Source organism: Rhodofomes roseus (genome assembly GCF_022264815.1).
Source record: "Rhodofomes roseus strain CIRM-BRFM 1785 chromosome Unknown C8Q71scaffold_1, whole genome shotgun sequence".
Lineage (NCBI taxonomy): Eukaryota > Fungi > Basidiomycota > Agaricomycetes > Polyporales > Fomitopsidaceae > Rhodofomes > Rhodofomes roseus.
Window position 1 is genome coordinate 1737177 of NW_025952957.1, and position 17402 is coordinate 1754578.

Below are 17402 nucleotides of genomic sequence, written 5' to 3' on the forward strand. Positions count from 1 at the left end.
CCATATGATAATTTCAACGCATCAGACTTTCACCCTTTCCGGTCTTACATTTGACAAGGGCTATGAGCACCGGTACAACCAACGGATCTTACTTGTCCTCATAAAATGTGAACATAAGAATACATCCCGTACAAACACCATGGACATCAGGCCGGACATACGGATGGGCACAACAATCCTTTACAGCTTCGCCGATGGCTGTCCTGCTTTGACCGAGAAACCGAGGCGAGGGAAGTGACAATGAACAGTACCGGCAGACCCTACTGTCTCGATGACCACTTCTTCACGATTAAGCGCAAGCAGTTTGCCCGTGGTTGGTATGCGACCTGGATGACACCATGTCAAGCTACATCTCCAACCATGACGCAGGGCTGAAAGCTAACCTGTGTCTTTGGGAGCGACCGATACGGTATCACCTAGTTTGACATCTAGACGACGCGCCTCGACGTCCACGAACCCGACGACGGAGAGGTCCTCCGACTGAGCCGAGACGATGGTCTTCGCAGCCGCGTCGGCGTTGATCTTCTCGAACGGCGCGAAGACCTTCTGGCTCTCCAGGAACGCGGACATGCGGGATAGCCACTACGAATTATTCTCAGCTGGTGCGTGTCATACGCGGGAGTCCTAGCATACCGAGGCAACTTTGGCGAAGACGTTAGGGTCGATGAGGTCACGAAGAGTCCGGAATTTTGTCGTCCAGACTAACAGGAAATGGGCGGAAACATCAGCAAGACTCGGACCGGCGGTGTCCGCGAGCCATTCCCTGCCGTCCCCGAGCTGTTCTTCTAGGAGGGCCTGCACTAACTCCTTGAGGGGAAGGCCAACGCATGACAGTCTGGATGACATACCAAATGTGACGCGAGAGTGCTCTTCGCCTCGTCACGCCGAGCTACTAAGGCTTTGACGTCGATGGGGCCGCCAGACATCTGTGTATCCCAACGTCAGAAATCGAAACCTGGCGACGGTTTCCGCGTTCACCTGGCTCCTGTCCTGCAGGAAGTCCGCAGGCATCTTCTCATAAGGCACGTGGCCCGCCGCAGGAGGGAATATCTGGTCCTCGATGTAGTATTTCGCGAACGCGGTGATGAACGCCTTGTCCGACTTCGCGACCTTGCCACCGCCATTCCGCGGAGGGAATATCGTTCCGCGTGCGGACGGAGAGTAGCCCTTGGTCGCGGGGAAGCGGCGCTCGAGGGCGGCGGTGATGATACTCGTGTCACAGTACACGTCGTTCCCGATCGCCAGCACGGGTATGCGCCGGTAGGAGATGCCCAGCAAGTCCGAGAGCTCGGGACGAGGGAGGATGTAAGACACCTGTATCAAGACGCGATGTAGTACTGCCTCGCTTGGGGGGGAACGTACGGACGTACCTCGACCCGACTGTGTGGGATCCGCTTCAGGACGAGCACGTTGCGGATCTTGTCTGCAAACGGAGATGCGTCATAGCTGTGGAAGGGAAGCCATGGCCAGAAGGGCTTGTTCGGCGTCGCATTTGAGAGAAGATGCTTGATACGTACTGGTACAGCACTACCGGAGGAGTATTCGACTTTGCGGGAGGCATTGTGGGCTATTGCGGGTCAGTGTGCGTCGCTGAGACGTCAGTGCGTTGCTTCCGATGCCACTGCCACTGTCGGACAGCTGTCTGCAAGTCGAGACGATCCGCAACGCAACGCCTGGCAGTGTATGTATACTGCTAATAAAGGTGCTTGTGATTCACAGCTGCTTGTGTGCGCCCGAGCAGGCCGAGGATCGGCCCGTCAGTGAAATCGCCGAAGTTCTGATGTGACCACGCATACTGTAGAATTTCGACATCAAGTTCAGTCACAGGTCACGGGCCTCTCTGAACTGGGCTTTCAGTTCAGAAGTCACAGGTCGCAGGGGGTCCTGAACTGAGGTTTTGCCTAGTCTGCTTCAACTAACGGGTCGAATACCGCTCGACTCCTTAGCGGAGTTACATAAGCACCTCGATCTCCGCAACGCGCGTGTAAATCTCGTCGCGCGCGACGCGTCAGGCTCGACGCGATCCCCTATACTATCCTCGCCTCGTCGCTCTCTACCCTTCATGTACCATAGCCGTCGATAATCAATGGAGACCCCGGCTTTGCACAGGGACGTTACACACTCATTTACACAATTCAACTCACCCGAGGGCCTCGCGTTCTGCCGCAACATCGCCTCGAAGAGCCTCCCCTGGGACCCTCACGACTATTTGAACTCGAGGGCATTTGCAAGGCTCTCGATGGGATCAACGTCTTCGCCATAACCCTAATGGGACCCGGCAAGACGGGCTTCCTCCTCATTTACGTGATTGTCGCTCAAGCCATCGCGAAGGATCCGGAGCACTGAGCAGCTTTGGAGTGTCGCAAGACACAGTGTTTGCTCTCCTTGGCCCGAACGGCGCGGGCAAATCAACGACGTTCAACATGATCCGTTTGTCATTCCTTGACATTGTCTTTGGCATGTCAGACATTCCTCACACTGGCGTTTATGTGGTCAACCACCCGCGTTCCGCCCGTCTCTCACTATAGCCTGCTATACCGTGGCGAGGAGCTCACTCGGAACGTCCAGGCGTTGGTACTATGCGCAACGTCATTGGACATTTATGCGGACCGCCTGGCTGTACGGCTGCCGGGTGGAAATCAGCGCAAGCTGGCGTTGGCCATCGCGCTCATAGGTGCGCTCACCATGAACATTGCGCTGATGCATCGGTGGCACTAACCTTGGTGCTTCAGGGAACTCGTGCTCGATGAGTTCTCCACGGGTATCGACACTTGAGATGGAGGTCGTGTTTGCTGCAGCTGTGGGCACAACCGATGCACTGGCCCAACGGTATGCCACCTACGAGGTGCATTTCTGTTGTCCGACGTGCGATGAGGTCGTCCGCGCACAGGAGCTCATGACACAAATTCCCGGAGCATGCATGGCAGACGCGTCGCGACGCGCTTCAAAGTGCCGCTCGGGACGAACATGTCCCTTGCGCGACTCTTCGGGTTACTCTCATCGCAAGAGGACTTCGCGCGGAGTTCACCGTACAAAGAGCGGGACTGGGGAGCATGTTCTTGTCTCCAGTCCGTTCTTTGTAGAGCGAAGGTCATCTGAGAGAACGATGTGCTATGAGGACCGCTCGACGCCTAAGCGGAGGTGGCAGAGGACTTGCTGATAGTGGTCAGCCATTGTTTTGCTCGAAGCCGTGGCTCTCGTGAAAGCTACGTCGGTACTGTCAGTATCACGGTCTCAGACTAACTTAACAAGCACAAGGCCCCCAGCCGAGTTGGACAAGTCGGCTTCCGCACGAGTCGACACCCGGGTCGCACGGGCAATCCTCGCGTAGTGCAAGGTTGACGAGATGGATGCCATATAGGAAAACCCCGAGACCGACATACCATGTAATTATCGCACCTGCATAGCCTAGTACTACAGTAGTGGCCGATGATGCCAATCTTAGATGGATCTAACACCAGCCACCGGCAGTCCGGTCATAGCCACCGGCAGCTCTGCCGTAGCCACCGGCATTGCTCGGCCATCACAGAATGCGTCCTCCAGGAGTCGAACGGTGTTGCGGGCGCGTTTTGAAGCAGACCCTAGACGACCGCCCTCCTCCCCTCAGAAAGGTCGTCCTAGTGGGCTGCCTACGGGAGACTAGGTTTTGCCGATGGTCACAGTGACGGTTTGTGAACATACGTAGGCCCCAGCGCGGACAGACCCTCTGGACTGAACTAGCCCTATGGTCACAGGTCCCAGCCGGTCCTGAACTGGGGCGCCTACCTAGTTCAGCGTCACAGGTCACACCCACTGAACATGATGTCGAAATTCTACAGTAGCTCTCTGAGAGCGCCGTATTGGATGAAAAGCATCCAATATTCCACACGGAGTGAGGGTCAGATTGACACGACGACCGAGTGAAATCCATCCGCGGTGGCGTGAATCCATCCGGTTAGGGGGGACGAGCGTCGGATGGATATTCACACGAAATATCGTACAGTGCGCACCCCGTTCATCCGGTGCCAGCCTCGGTGTACCCCCGCCGCTCCCCGGATGAAATACATACTGGGTTTAGATGAAAAGTAATCCAACGAAAAGATGAATGCTGTCCGAAAATTGTGTGCTCTGAGGGTCGAATTCATCCGATGGGTGAGTAGCTCATGCAGTACGCCTGGCCGCCTGCCTGATACGGTTTCACACCATTTGCTCCGGATCCGTGGCACGCTTCAACAGACAACGGTTACATTCGACTAGTTGTTCCTACATACATAAGAGAACTGTGGAATGCAATGCGCAACAATCAAGTACGTCACACGCATACACGCGCGCATGTACAGGGACCGTGTATGCTGCACAGCCGTGCACATGCTAGTGCAGCCGGGGTACGAGTCTCAACCTCCTAGTCCTCTTTGTCCTCCTCCTCGTCGTCCTCAGCGTCATCGTCATCGGACTTCTCCTCGTCGGTGTTCTTCCCACTGGCGGCACCATCGACTTCCATCGGATCCGGATCTTCCTCATCGCTGCCACCTGAGCCATCTTCATCGGCTTGATCGATCATCGGAATGTCCTCGTCTGCGAAGGTGGCTCCAGCGAGCTCGTCTTCGTCGACGTCAAGACCAATCTTCCGATTGTATCGACGCTTGTTCTTGAGGTGCGACTTCAGATACTCCTCGGTAGCCCAGTCGCGTGGAAAGCACTTCAGGTATGGTTGTCGCTTTCGTGCCTGCCAGTGTCATATATATTCAATTGCTGATAGTTAGTTCGACACAATCGCATGCAGTGAACACAAACACTTACCAATATGAAGATTCGTCCCACCTTGGTCTTATCTTGCCGATACCAAGGAAGGCGCCAGTCGAGGTGGGAGCCGTTGACGATATTGCGTATCGTGCGCTAGACGCGTGAACGCGTTCGCGGTCAGGTGAGTGGTGCACGCGTCGCGGATTCACATTCACTGTGTACTCACGGTAATGGCTCGATACTTGGCATGATCGTCCGCTAACCCCATCTCCTTCTCCAGGTTGAAGCCGTCGCCAGCAGATCCTTTGCTGGGACGTTGGATAGAAGGCAGTGATGCCTGGACTTGTACAGTTTGTGCGACACGGAGCTCCGCCAGTTGAGCTTTAGACGGTGAGTCGTCATGACCTGGGCTCACAACGACATGGTACATACCTTCAAGAGCCCGCATACGGGCTTTCATGGAGCTCATCTTGCTGCGGTGCGACTTGTGACTCGACTTCTCCGTTGCGTTGCGACGGGCCACGCGCTGCGGAGACTTGTGCGCCAGTGACCGGGCATTGCTGCTGCGGCCGATGAGTTGACGCTTCGTGTTGAGGTTGTTGAGCAGGCAGCTCCACGCAGTGGTGCGCCCTCACAACTTACCTGCAAGGTTGCTGATGCTTGATGCACACGCAAGTACTTCGACTGAAGGTACTGAGGATTGAGCTACGCTACTGGGGTCCTTATATACATGAGGAGACCGCTTATCTAAGCTACTGTATAGTACGTTCCCACGACATACAAGGTAAGTGGCGTAGCCATGTGATAATACACAAATGACATCATAGATGACATCACGGACCCGGAGCTTCCCATAGAACCAGTCCGGCCTGTGATTGAACCCGGCAGCCCGGTAGCGCCTTCCTAGTTCAACACTCCCCCTCGCTTAGTGCGTCGTAGACTCACATAAGCGTACTAGGCGCATAACGCTGCCAATGGTGCTCTAGGACGATTCATAGAATCTAAGTCCGAGCATTCCTCTAAACTTAAGGAATTTGACACGGCCTAAGTTCTTGGTGAACAGGTCTGCTGGATTTTCATCTGTACTGATGTAGAAGAGCTCGACTTGCTTCTCCTCAATCAGTTCCCTGATGTAATGGTAGCGTATGTCGATGTGCTTCGACCGCCTCTCAGTTACAGGGTTGGAGCCGATGAATATCGCTCCTTGGTTATCCGAGCAGATAGGGAGTGCGCCAAGTAGGTAACCGATCTCCTTGAGGAGCATCTTAACCCAGACGACTTGGCGGCTACAGTCGCTGAGCGACATGTATTCAGCCTCAGTTGAAGACAGTGCAACCGTCTTTTGCCGTCGAGACAGCCAACTGAACACTCCATTCGCCAACTTCATAAAGTAGCCACTCTGAGACCGTCTCATCTCTGGGTCATTGGCCCAGTCAGAGTCTGTGCATGCCGAGACACCTTGTCCAGATTTGCCGCTGTATACAAGCGCATAGGACTTGGTACCCACGAGGTAGCGGCAGATATATAGCGCTTTGTCCAAGTGGTCCTGTGACGGATTCGCAGCTTGTTGCGCGAGTTTAGTCACGGCAAAGCAGATGTCAGGTCGAGTTCCGAGCATGATATATAGCAAGGAGCCGATGACGGTCTGATACCGGCTTCGAAGCGCAGGATCAACCGGGCCAGTGTGCGGCTCAGGTTTGTAACCCGCAGGGAGTGGAGTAGGCGCAGATTTTGCATTCTGCATGCCACAGCGCTGCAGCACAGTCTCAAGGTAGGTAGTTTGGTCGAGATGAATCTCGTCGCCTTTCCGAGTAATGCGCATACGCAGGAACTCCTTGACGTCGCCTAGGTCGCGACACTCCCACTTCTTCATGAAGCGGTTCTTGAGTTTGGCTACAAGGGCCTTGTCTTTGCCACAAAATAGGGCATCATCCACATAGACTATGACTAGGACGAAACGTCCGTCTTTCGTCTTATAGATGAAAATTCCGGCGTCGGATACAAGGCGTGTAAAGCCGAGTTCCTTGAGAGACTCATTCAGGGTGCGCCACCACGCTAACCCTGCCTGTTTGAGTCCATAGAGAGCACGCAATAGCCGGAGGACTCTGTGCTCTTGGCCTTTGACTTTAAAGCCTTCAGGCTGCTCCATGTAAATCTCCTCGTCGAGTTTACCATAGAGGTACGCATTACGGACATCGAGTCCGGAGATGTGCATGCCCTCGAGCGCAGCTAGCGCGAGTATAAGGCGCACGGTCTCAAAGCGAACGACTGGAGAGAAAACCTGATCGTAATCGAGGCCTTCAATCTGGGAGTAGCCTTTTGCGACTAGTCTAGCCTTCTTTCGTCCGTCAGTTTTGACGTCGAAGACCCAGCGGTTTTTGGTAACCCTACGTCCCTTAGGACGGTCAACCAACTCATAAACACCACGCTTGCGCAGAGCCTCTAACTCTTCGCGACACGCAGCTTTCCACTTCTCTTGCTCCTCTTTAGGTAGCTTCGAGATATCACGGAATGTCCATTCGCGTACGCTGGACTTCGGAGAATCTTGGTCAACTAGTGGTAGCGCTTTTGCAAGCAGCATGTTAACCAATCCTACTCCCCCTTCCCGGCATAGTTGTGCCATGAGTAACTCTTCGACTTCGTCGTCGTCAGAGCCCGAGGAGGATCCAGAAGGTTGGTCTGGCTGTGGATCAGGCGCAGAACTAGGTCCGGGAACCGGTTGCTGCCTTGACTGTGGTTGAGAGCGGGAGCTACCCGGCTCTTCTCCGACAATCTTCCTCCATTGCCCCTTCTTTTCGATCTCTTTGTATATTTCTACGGGGGTCCGTTTCTCCCCATAGACATTCCCTGGGCGGGTTACTGGCTTCCGCTCTCTCCCTGAGCGCCGCGGCGCATCATCGTGCGCTGGCTCTTCCGGAGGTTGAGGCGGCGGAACTGGACTGGGCGCCCTAGGCTGCTCCTGAGCATCGTCACGCTCATTGTCCGCTCCCTTTGGAAGGTGATGAGAGGGATGATCGTTGTCATCGTCATCATAATTCTCCTGAGAAGTGGGTTGGCGACCCGCTTGGTCAGGTCTAGGTGCAGATTGCAACCTAGTGTTGCCTCGCCGTTTCATGTCCGGGCATTTTGGGAACATGAGTTCATCAAACAGAGCGTTCGATGAAGTGTAAAGCACATTATTAGGGCTGCGCATGAATCGCGCCCCATGCCCACCAGGGGCAACCCCGAGGTACACCATTAACTCAGATTTCCGAGATAGTGTATTCTGGCGCACGTCTTTCGGTATGAATACATATGCGCCGCACCCAAATATTCTTAGGTGCTTGATGCTGGGAGCCTCACCATTTAACATCTCATAGGGGGTACGCCATTTGAGACGTCGGACAGGTGTCCTGTTATAGAGATGAACAGCGTGCTCAACCGCAAATTCCCACCAGGATTCAGGTAGACACGCTTCATGGCGCATGGCCTCAGCTTTGTCCATTATCGTCCTGTTGAGTCGCTCCGCTCTGCCATTTTCCTGAGGAGTGTGCGGCGAACTTTGCAGGATCTGGATACCCTCGTCTTTCAGCATTTTGTCGAACGCTTCAGACTTGTATTCTCCCCCAGCATCTGACATCCACTTCTTAACCTTCTTGCCGTACTGGTTTTTTGCCATGGCTAAGAATTGGCGCGTGGCCGTGATCGCAGCACTCTTGTTGCGCAGATTCACTGTCCATGCATTGGAAGTGTAGTCGTCATAGTACAGGATGTAGTACCTATACTTATGGTAGGAGTCGATGGGAAACGACTTCACATCAGAGTGAATGAGCTCGAAGGGCTCTGTCGCTCTCAACGTAGATGGCGGAAATGCTTTGTTATGCATTTTCCCTTCCGCACATCCTGGGCATATAGGATCCTCCCTAGGGAACTCTATCGAAGGTGGGAAACCCTCGGTGTGTTTCTGTGCTTGCCGTAGTACGTCCTTAGAAGGATGTCCTAGGCGGCGATGCATAGTATGGTAATCGACAGAATAAACTGTCTGATGGATACTCATTGCGTCCTGTGAAGGCAAGGACTGTATTTCGAATATCGTTGAACTAGGGTGCCGCGGCTTGAACACATATAGTGGTTCACGCGCTCCTTGTTCATAGAGGTCGACGTGCTGCGCACCACCGCGCACTGTCATTCCTTCACGGAGGAACGTTCCCATGGATAGGAGACGTTGATGAAGACCTTGGAAGTAATAAACGGGGAATAATCTGGTCGTCGTATGACTACCATCGTCATTCTCAAAGTTCAAGAAGACTGTCCCACGCTTTGTGCATACGGCAGAGCCGTTTGCGGTCGACAAGACGATTGGCTCACTGAGGTCCTCAATCTCAGCAAAATCATCTAAATTGTTGGAAAAATGTAATGATGCTCCAGAGTCCAACATCCAGGAGTCTGACGACTCAACCGGCTCTGGTTCATGCCAAGCCTTAGCTTTTCCCTTACATTTGGTGCACGCAGCGAAATCGCGCGAATGCCGACAACCAACTGATTTGTGCAACGAACTACTGATATATTCATTCGTTACACTGCGACTACGACTGCGAATACTACGTCTCTTTAAAGTAGACCTAGTGCGTCTACTACTACATGCGGCTGTATGAAGCGCAGGGTTAGTAGGTCGCTTGGGAATAGAAGCTGAAGGGACTGACCCAGCATCAAAGTCCTCTCCTAAGCCGGCGGCGTTAGCCAGCTCGTCGTCGATGTCGTACTGACCGTCTGATCCCCAATCAAGTGGATCCTGAGTCGTAGGACCTTCGTCCTCGTCGTACGAGTTGTACGTCCCGTCCATGATCGCGTCGATCGCATGGCCTACTTCAGAACCATGACGAGAGCGTTTGGACGCCCGAGACTCTGACTCCGAGTCGGAGAGGTACTCCTCAATCCGAGCGGAATTGTCAACGACCTCAGACAACGTCGTGAGACGCTGTGAGGTGCCAGAGACGTCGATGTCTTTGGCGAGCTCGAGGGCACTCTTGAGCCACCGGTGAGCATTCTTGCTGTGGCCGGTTTTGGCGGGACGGGTGGTGACGGTGTGAGACTTGCTGCCCGAAGGCGCTATCTCGACGACTTTGGAGGTGGTAGGACCCGCTATCGACGCCTGTGAGGCGAGATGCGCATGGTCCGTATGATCTCCCTGGTTGGTGCGGGACTTAACTTGCTTGCCGCTGCGTTTACCGCGCTGCTTGCCTTTGCCCTTGCCTTGACCTTCCTTCGCACCGCCGCTGCTGCTGCCATCCTGGCGCTGCTGCTGCTGGTTGAAGTTTGGTTCGCCGTGCTTACGCTTAACGGCGGAGATCTTCTTCGCGCTCTGCGAAGATGACGCCTGCTTGCCGCCTTGCTCGTAGGCAATGACGACAGACTCCCGGACGTAGTCGATCTTCATCTCCGTAAGCTCTTTGGCTTGGAGGATCGTGGTGACGACGGTGTCGTACCGGGAGGGCAGCGCATTGAGCGCTATCATCGCCCGCAGTGAAGCGGGGATGTCGATCCCTTCGCCCGCAAGTTTGTCAAACGCAGCTGCGATGTTAGCGAACGTCGGGTTTGGGTGCTCGTTCGGAGGGATCCGAGCATTGATCGCTGTCCTAAACTCCTTGTAAACACCGGCGGGGGTCTGCTTGTCATAGAGCGCCTTCAGCTCGTCCCAGAGGGCCTTGCTTGTCGTCTTATTCTTGACGGCCGCCTTGACGGACGACGTCAGGCGAAGACGGATCGACCCCTGTGCCTTCTGATCGCGCTGCAGCCACTCGTAGTAGACTGAGGGATTCTCTGTGTCCAGAGTAGGCTGGGGCCAGGTCGAATTGACAATGATCCAGACCTCCTGCGCCATGAGGAAGGCTGACATGGATTCAGCCCAGGCGCGGTAGTTGGAGCCATCGAGGATGGGGACAGCGGTGAAGAGGGTGTTGGAGGCCATTGGTAGAGGGTTTGAGGTGATAAACTCGGTAAATGGGGAATACTGACAACAATGTCATCAGCCCTCTACTCAATGACGAGTGCAGCCTTAGAGGCGCAACCACCGCTATGGTGCATGTGCTGGGGGTAGCAGCAACAGAGTTGCGCTAAGACCTGCAGCGATGTACGCGCATAGTCCCCTCCTGGCTTCAAGCCACTAAGGCGAAGCCACAGGTAAGCTGGTGCGCACACTGAGACGCAGCCAGTGAGGCGCAGTACTCAGGCAGTGACCAGGGCTCATAACCTGTTGAGCAGGCAGCTCCACGCAGTGGTGCGCCCTCACAACTTACCTGCAAGGTTGCTGATGCTTGATGCACACGCAAGTACTTCGACTGAAGGTACTGAGGATTGAGCTACGCTACTGGGGTCCTTATATACATGAGGAGACCGCTTATCTAAGCTACTGTATAGTACGTTCCCACGACATACAAGGTAAGTGGCGTAGCCATGTGATAATACACAAATGACATCATAGATGACATCACGGACCCGGAGCTTCCCATAGAACCAGTCCGGCCTGTGATTGAACCCGGCAGCCCGGTAGCGCCTTCCTAGTTCAACAGAGGTGAGAAGTCATGTCGTTATAATGAGTGTTTCAGGTATTAAAGCAGATGTTCTAGGGTCGTTAGAAGGTAGTGGGAGGCGTTAAAGATGAGGGGAGAAAAAATTGGAGCAAGTGAGTCTTATATATGACCGCGCAAGATTGCGGGGCATGCTGTACCCGATATGGTATCTGCCCTATGTCATACATTGACCCGACTCATTTGCACCTGCCCGCCAACCTGCGACACCGCCGACGCGATCCATTTGTCTTGACACCTCGGTAACCTTTGTATTGCTCTTGCTCGACTTGTTTCCATGCCTCCTCGGCGTAGCCTCTGCAGCTGTGGCTGCGGCAAGGATGTCACGCCGTCAACAGAGTCTGGCCATCTGCGCGGCCGTGGTGGTCAGAACCTCGCTATCCATGTGCTTGCCGAAAACCGGTGGCTTGCAGGCACGGCAGCAGATGGCAGAAGGCGGAAACGCACAAGATCCAACATAACGCAGCAAGGCGACGAAGATGAGCGAAGCGTGCCCGCGGATTCCCGGCGCGCAGAAACGGGAGAATCAAGCTCGCAGACTCGGACAGCACATGCTGGCGGTGCTTGTACTACAGCACGGCCACCAAAGCGTGTGAGGCTAATAGTTAGGGAGCATGGACAAGAGGACGTCGATGAGCCTGGTGCGTTTTTCTATGTTGATCATGTTCACTACACCGTTGAGCTTATGCCTAAACCACTGAAGGCGCGGATTCTATGGCATCACAGCCGGTATGCCCTTGTTCATGCAATATATTCATTTCCCTCTTGTCCCTGAGTGCTGTGCACAGCTGCCTGTTGACTCCCCGGGACCTCAGAGCCCACTTCCTGTACCAAGTGCTGCCTCTGATACCCTACCTGAGCCACCCAACAATGATCAACCCCCTTCACCTGCACTTTGCATGGCCGACCTCCGCGCTGATGCATTGTTACTACGTCACTCAAGTCTCTTCCAGCCTGACTCGGATGGTCCGCTCTCAAGCCGTGGCTTTGAGACACTGAATTCAGATACGGTTGAAACGTCGGATTCGGATGACTCAGAGACAGCGCCGTTCTTTGACGCTGGTTCTGGCAGCGAGTCGGACATGTCTCTGGGATCTGACCCTGACGAATGGGACGACGAGAGCCTGTGTCAAGACGACGAACTCCGTGCACTCGAGACTGAGGGAAGTGCTCTCTCCCTCTGGGACATCCTTGGTGAGGGCTTCGAGATTGAAGCTGCTTCTGTTGCGAGTAAGGCAGTCTCATAATCTGGCAACACGACATCTAAAGTTTACCAACTGTGTTTGTCAGGTGGGAACAAACTGACGGAGGCGGACATGAACCTTCTACGTGCATGGACGCTCAAAGTCGAAGAGCGGCTCACCGACAAAGCATTCGATCGCTTCCGCTTTGCGTTCCATAACTCCGATCTACCATCTATCAAAGCCGCCAAAACGCGCGTTGCATTTCTGTCAGGGTTTACACCCGAGATCTACGACTGCTGCGTGAACAGCTGTGTCTGCTACACCGGACCCTACGCCGATTGTCGCCAATGTCCACACTGCAATGAGGACCGCTTTGATCGCTCAGGGCGTCCACGGAAGCATTTCCGTTATCTCCCTCTCATCCCGCGCCTACGTACAGCAGCTGCAAATGTGTCGTATGCGACCAAGATGCAGTACCGTACCAAACACGATCAGAGCTACACACCTGGCATCACAACGGACATTTTCGGTGGTACACATTACCGTCACCTGAAGGGCAAACAAGTCGAGATCGATGACCGTCCCATCCCGTCCTGGTTCTTCAACGACCCACGCGACATTGCCCTTGGTCTGTCCACAGATGGCTTCGGCCCTCACAAGTCACGAACAAAGACATCGTGGCCGGTGATCATGATGAACTACAACCTCCCTCCGGACGAGCGGATCCATGACAGCAATGTCATTGAACTCGGCGAGATTCCAGGCCCTAAAAAGCCCTGGGATGCTGACTCGTTTTTGTATCCGCTCGTCCAAGAACTTGTTCAACTAGCCATCGGTGTCGCAGCATTTGACGCTCTAACCAAGGCAATGTTTGTCTTGCGCGCGTTCCTCATCGTTGCATTTGGCGACATCCCTGCCGTCTCGATGCTCATGAAAATGAAGGGCCACAACGCAATCTGCCCATGCCGCATGTGCTCGATCCTTGGGGTGCGAAGTCTCACGCCGCGCGTAACGACACACTATGTTCCTCTCGACCGGAGTCAACATCCGTCAAATCCAGAACCTCGCGTTTACAATCCTGACGAACTGCCTCTTCGGACCCATGACGAATTCATGCGACAGGCGCGCGAGGTTCAATTTGCACCGTCGGAGGCAGCGCAGAAGGAGCTGTCACGGAAGTACGGCATCAAGGGGGTTCCTCTGTTGAGTGTTCTCGGTTCGCTGTCCTTCCCTCTGTCCTTCCCATTCGATTTCATGCATCTCATCTGGGAGAATCTCCTCCCAAATCTTATCAAGCTCTGGACGGGCAAGTTCAAGGACCTCAATCATGTAGACGAGCCATACGTCCTCACGCCCACAGTCTGGGAGGCGATTGGCACCGCATCTGCTGCCGCAGGCAGTACAATGCCCAGCGCGTTCGGTTCGCGTGTGCCTAATCCAGCAGATGGATCAATCAAGCTCACCGCTGAGACGACGGCGCTCTGGACGCTGTACATCGCGCCGACCTTGCTCCTGAATCGATTCAAGAATGCGAAGTTTTACAAGCACTTCGTTTCGCTTGTCAAACTGCTGAACCTCTGCATGCAGTTTGAGATCACTGACAGTCAAATCGACGAGCTCCGGCGAGGCTTTCGTGACTGGGTGGTGGAGTACGAGAGGTGAGCCTAGTGAAAGATTTGTGTTGCTGCTAGATCTGGGCTGACAGCAGCTATTTGGTCACTTGCGGTGCACGTCTTAGGTTATACTACCGGCATGATCCCGCCCGCCTCGCACTATGTCCACTTACGATACATGCTTTGCTTCACATCGCAGATAGCATTGCTGCGATTGGCCCTGTCTGGACAGCGTGGGCATTCCCGATGGAGCGGTACTGTGGACAGCTTCTTCGGGGCATTCGGAGCCGTCGATTTCCCTATGCCAGTCTCGACAACTACATTCTAGAGCGCTCGCAACTGAAGCATATCAAGTTGCTCTACAACCTATATGAAGAGTTACGACTACGAGCTCCTGCTACTGGTACCGGGCATGTATCACTCCCTGAATGTGAGTCTCCGTGTCCTGAGTGTGGCAACAGCACATTTAACATTGTTTATCATCAGACCCCCTCTTCGTCTTCATGCCTCCGCAAACTCCGCACGAGCGACTTCATCAGTAGAAGTCGGAAATTGCTGACGAGCTCTAATGATCGGTGACGCGCTGACCGATGCTAACGCAAATTCACTAGATACTGTCAGCGCACTACGTAACTGTCACAGTGTTAACAGGTCACAGAGATTGTGGGTAAATCATACGCTTTGCTGAACTCGCGCTTATGCTTTGCTGAGCATCACGTAACGACTATCTATGTTATAGGGTGGCATTCATGTGTACAGTGGTAATCTACATGTTTGCTGTACTAGGACCAATGGAACGCTATGTGTGCATACCGAAGGTCAAAATCAGTGGGCAAAGGGGCAGGACTATAAACGGGCGCAAGCGCGTTCACAAAGGCCAGGGATGATCCATGAGCCCAAGGCGCGTACCGACAGCTCTGCGGCGCGAGCAGCAGCATGGCGGGACGCGCAGGCAGGCGGCGCTGCTTGGTCGATCGCCCGCCGCAATCGGCATCCCTTGCGCACATTACGTCTGCCATCTGTTGATGTACGGTTGCCAGCTGGTCATCCGTCCTCCTTCCTCGCAGACGTGCGAGCAGCTCACCTCGTACAGCCCGAGCTCGCCTCTACCCGCGACCCTCCATCGCGCGTCCAGATGTCGGACATGTGCGAGGCACGCCTGCACCACCACGACGCTGGACGTCATTGGCGGGTGGGGTTTCTTGGTCGCCGCAGGCCACGGCGGCGCGGCTGGCGTGCTGTGTGTCAACGGGGACCGGTGGAGCGATGTAAGAGCGGGAGGGTTCTGGGCACGACGCGCATCACATCTTTATGTGGGGGATGGCCGCTGTCCGCTCGTCCGCGGTCCGTCGTGTTCCTGGTATGCACGGAGTGTCCCTATACATCGTCGTTGGCGCGGAATGGTATGTCGTGTCGTGTGTATACCAACCCCTTGCTCCCCCGGATGCGTTGTATCGCCCGTCTAGGCGATGTTTTCGTCGCAAGACGCAGTGGCCGCGCTGAGACCAGAGGAGCTGACGAGTAAGTACTATTAGGTGCACCCGCGGGCGAGTACATGGATTGAGCTTACCGGTGAGTGAACAGACGGATAGGTGAGCAGGAGGGCGCGCGCCACTGCGCGTAGGTCAGTGCATGAGTCTGTGCGGGCAAGTCTATGCAAACGTATGTGCGCACGAACGCAGTCAGGCTCCGACGTGTGCGGGGTGGAGCGGGTGACAATGCGCGATGGTGTGTACTACAAGCAAGAGACATCAATATGTATACACTCACCTGTTTTCTCGACCCACTCGTGTGCTTCTATCACCCCCTTCTCCTCTCCCTCCTTGTCTGACATGATAGCCAAGCAGCTCGGCCGAAGGTTGTACGGGTGAGTTGGCATCACCTCCCAGACGACCGCGCAAGGCGGAGGCGACGCGCGCAGGAAGGGCAGTGTCGCGCGCGGGTACGATGGGGTGGCGTCGCAGCGTGTCAGTCGAGCTCGAGCTCGGGAGAGTGTGGGTGCTCCGCGCGGTCGGCGAACTGGTCGAGGGAGAGCGTGTGCGACACGGTGCGCGCGTCGAGGTATAGAGAGCTAATGAGAGTGAGGACGTGGCCGCCGGCGCTTAGGTGGTTCAGGGCAAGTCACTGTGGACACTTGCGCGTCCCGGTGCAGCTGCGACTCACTGTCAGCGTCGTGGCATGTCCTCACTCTCGAGCCTCAAACCGGCGCGTCTCTCCCCCTCGCTCAGGCGCCGACTTGCTTCCAAACAAACAGCAGCATGACGATCGCCACGGCGAGAGCAGCACGACACAGCGTGTACAATGTCTTCAGGCTCCTTGTCGTCGCCCACAACCCGCTCGCACACCCTCCTCTTCATCTCCTACCGCGACTCCAGGGCCTCTTCCTCCTGCTTCCGCCGCTCCCGTGTTGTATCAAACTACGACGACGCCCTCAACGACGGCGACGAGAAGGAACACCTCATCGACCACGAGCCCGGCCATGTCGCCATAGACGCACCCTTACCGCCGAGATGGTGAATAATCCCCGGACCGTCCCCTACAACCGGTCATATCTTCCTCTGCCCACTTTCTCTCGTACTAATTGATCACCGGTGACACAGGGTCGACATCGCGGACCAGGTGGAGGAGATACTCGTTGGCACACAGGCTAAAAGTATGTTTCCACTCCGTTGTTCCTCTTCTCCAAGCATTTCCTCTAACGTTCTCTCTCAGGCTAGCCGGTGTTCTCGACAAGCTCCATGCAAAACATGTCCCCGGTTTCTCGGACCGGTCAGCTGAGGAGAGGGAGATTGAGGCGGCTACCATGGACATCACCACGTAATGTGCTTGTATTAGCTGGCCCGAGTGATACCCACTCACCAACGCATGTTTTGCGCCTCCGTTTGGACAGGACTTGCGCAAATGTCATGCTCTCATTCAGCGAATAGCTGCAATGCCGAACCAGGCCTTCCTGCCTGCCCAATTGGGACGCTCACATTACGAAGACCTCGCCGCGAAGAACGTACAACGTGGCCTTGCGGACGGACAAGGGCAAGCGGGAGTGGGCGAGGATGAGCGGTGGGCGCGGCCAAGCAGATGCATGGGGATGGACGAGCATAGCGGGCATGGGGACGGCGGATGAACAGGTGAGGGTGCTGCACGACGAGCATAAGCATGCAGACAGCCAGTTGAAACTTGACGGCGAGTCATTCAAACGTAGCCGCCGCTGTTCCGCAGAGTTTGGTACGGTGCGCACCTCCTTCCGTGCACTCCTAACTGTGTCGGTTAGCTAGCTATGGACTTACCTGTTCCGAGTCGTCTATATACTGTATTCTGAT

General features: G+C 55.0%; 5 protein-coding genes across 5 annotated transcripts; 3 read left to right on the forward strand and 2 right to left on the reverse strand.

The window, feature by feature from the left end:
• Window positions 1-180: 180 nt before the first annotated feature.
• C8Q71DRAFT_852624 (uncharacterized protein) lies at window positions 181-1561 on the reverse strand (the record flags this gene model as incomplete). The annotated part of the gene is made up of 7 exons (XM_047926842.1): window positions 181-326; window positions 384-582; window positions 634-795; window positions 849-926; window positions 979-1314; window positions 1371-1446; window positions 1518-1561. The coding sequence occupies 7 exons, from the start codon at window positions 1559-1561 to the stop codon at window positions 181-183; spliced, it is 1041 nt and encodes a 346-aa protein (XP_047784924.1).
• Window positions 1562-2330: 769 nt separating this feature from the next.
• Window positions 2331-3456, forward strand: C8Q71DRAFT_30701 (uncharacterized protein). Its single transcript, XM_047917700.1, has 2 exons — window positions 2331-2674; window positions 2733-3456. Exons 1-2 carry the CDS (start codon window positions 2488-2490, stop codon window positions 3158-3160), a joined length of 615 nt encoding a protein of 204 aa, XP_047784925.1. The 5' UTR covers window positions 2331-2487; the 3' UTR covers window positions 3161-3456.
• A 925-nt stretch (window positions 3457-4381) lies between these two features.
• Window positions 4382-5404, reverse strand: C8Q71DRAFT_903221 (uncharacterized protein; the record flags this gene model as incomplete). Its single annotated transcript, XM_047928811.1, has 5 exons — window positions 5365-5404; window positions 5155-5305; window positions 4949-5103; window positions 4780-4875; window positions 4382-4705 (listed from the first exon to the last, which is right to left on the reverse strand). The coding sequence occupies exons 2-5, from the start codon at window positions 5189-5191 to the stop codon at window positions 4382-4384; spliced, it is 612 nt and encodes a 203-aa protein (XP_047784926.1). The 5' UTR covers window positions 5192-5305; window positions 5365-5404.
• A 7176-nt stretch (window positions 5405-12580) lies between these two features.
• C8Q71DRAFT_679292 (uncharacterized protein) lies at window positions 12581-13147 on the forward strand (the record flags this gene model as incomplete). The annotated part of the gene is made up of 1 exon (XM_047919738.1): window positions 12581-13147. A coding segment is annotated over one exon (567 nt), but the record flags the coding sequence as incomplete, so codon positions are not given.
• A 3239-nt stretch (window positions 13148-16386) lies between these two features.
• C8Q71DRAFT_866040 (uncharacterized protein) lies at window positions 16387-16906 on the forward strand (the record flags this gene model as incomplete). Its single annotated transcript, XM_047928278.1, has 3 exons — window positions 16387-16598; window positions 16686-16738; window positions 16803-16906. The coding sequence occupies 3 exons, from the start codon at window positions 16387-16389 to the stop codon at window positions 16904-16906; spliced, it is 369 nt and encodes a 122-aa protein (XP_047784928.1).
• Between the last annotated feature and the right edge of the window lie 496 nt (window positions 16907-17402).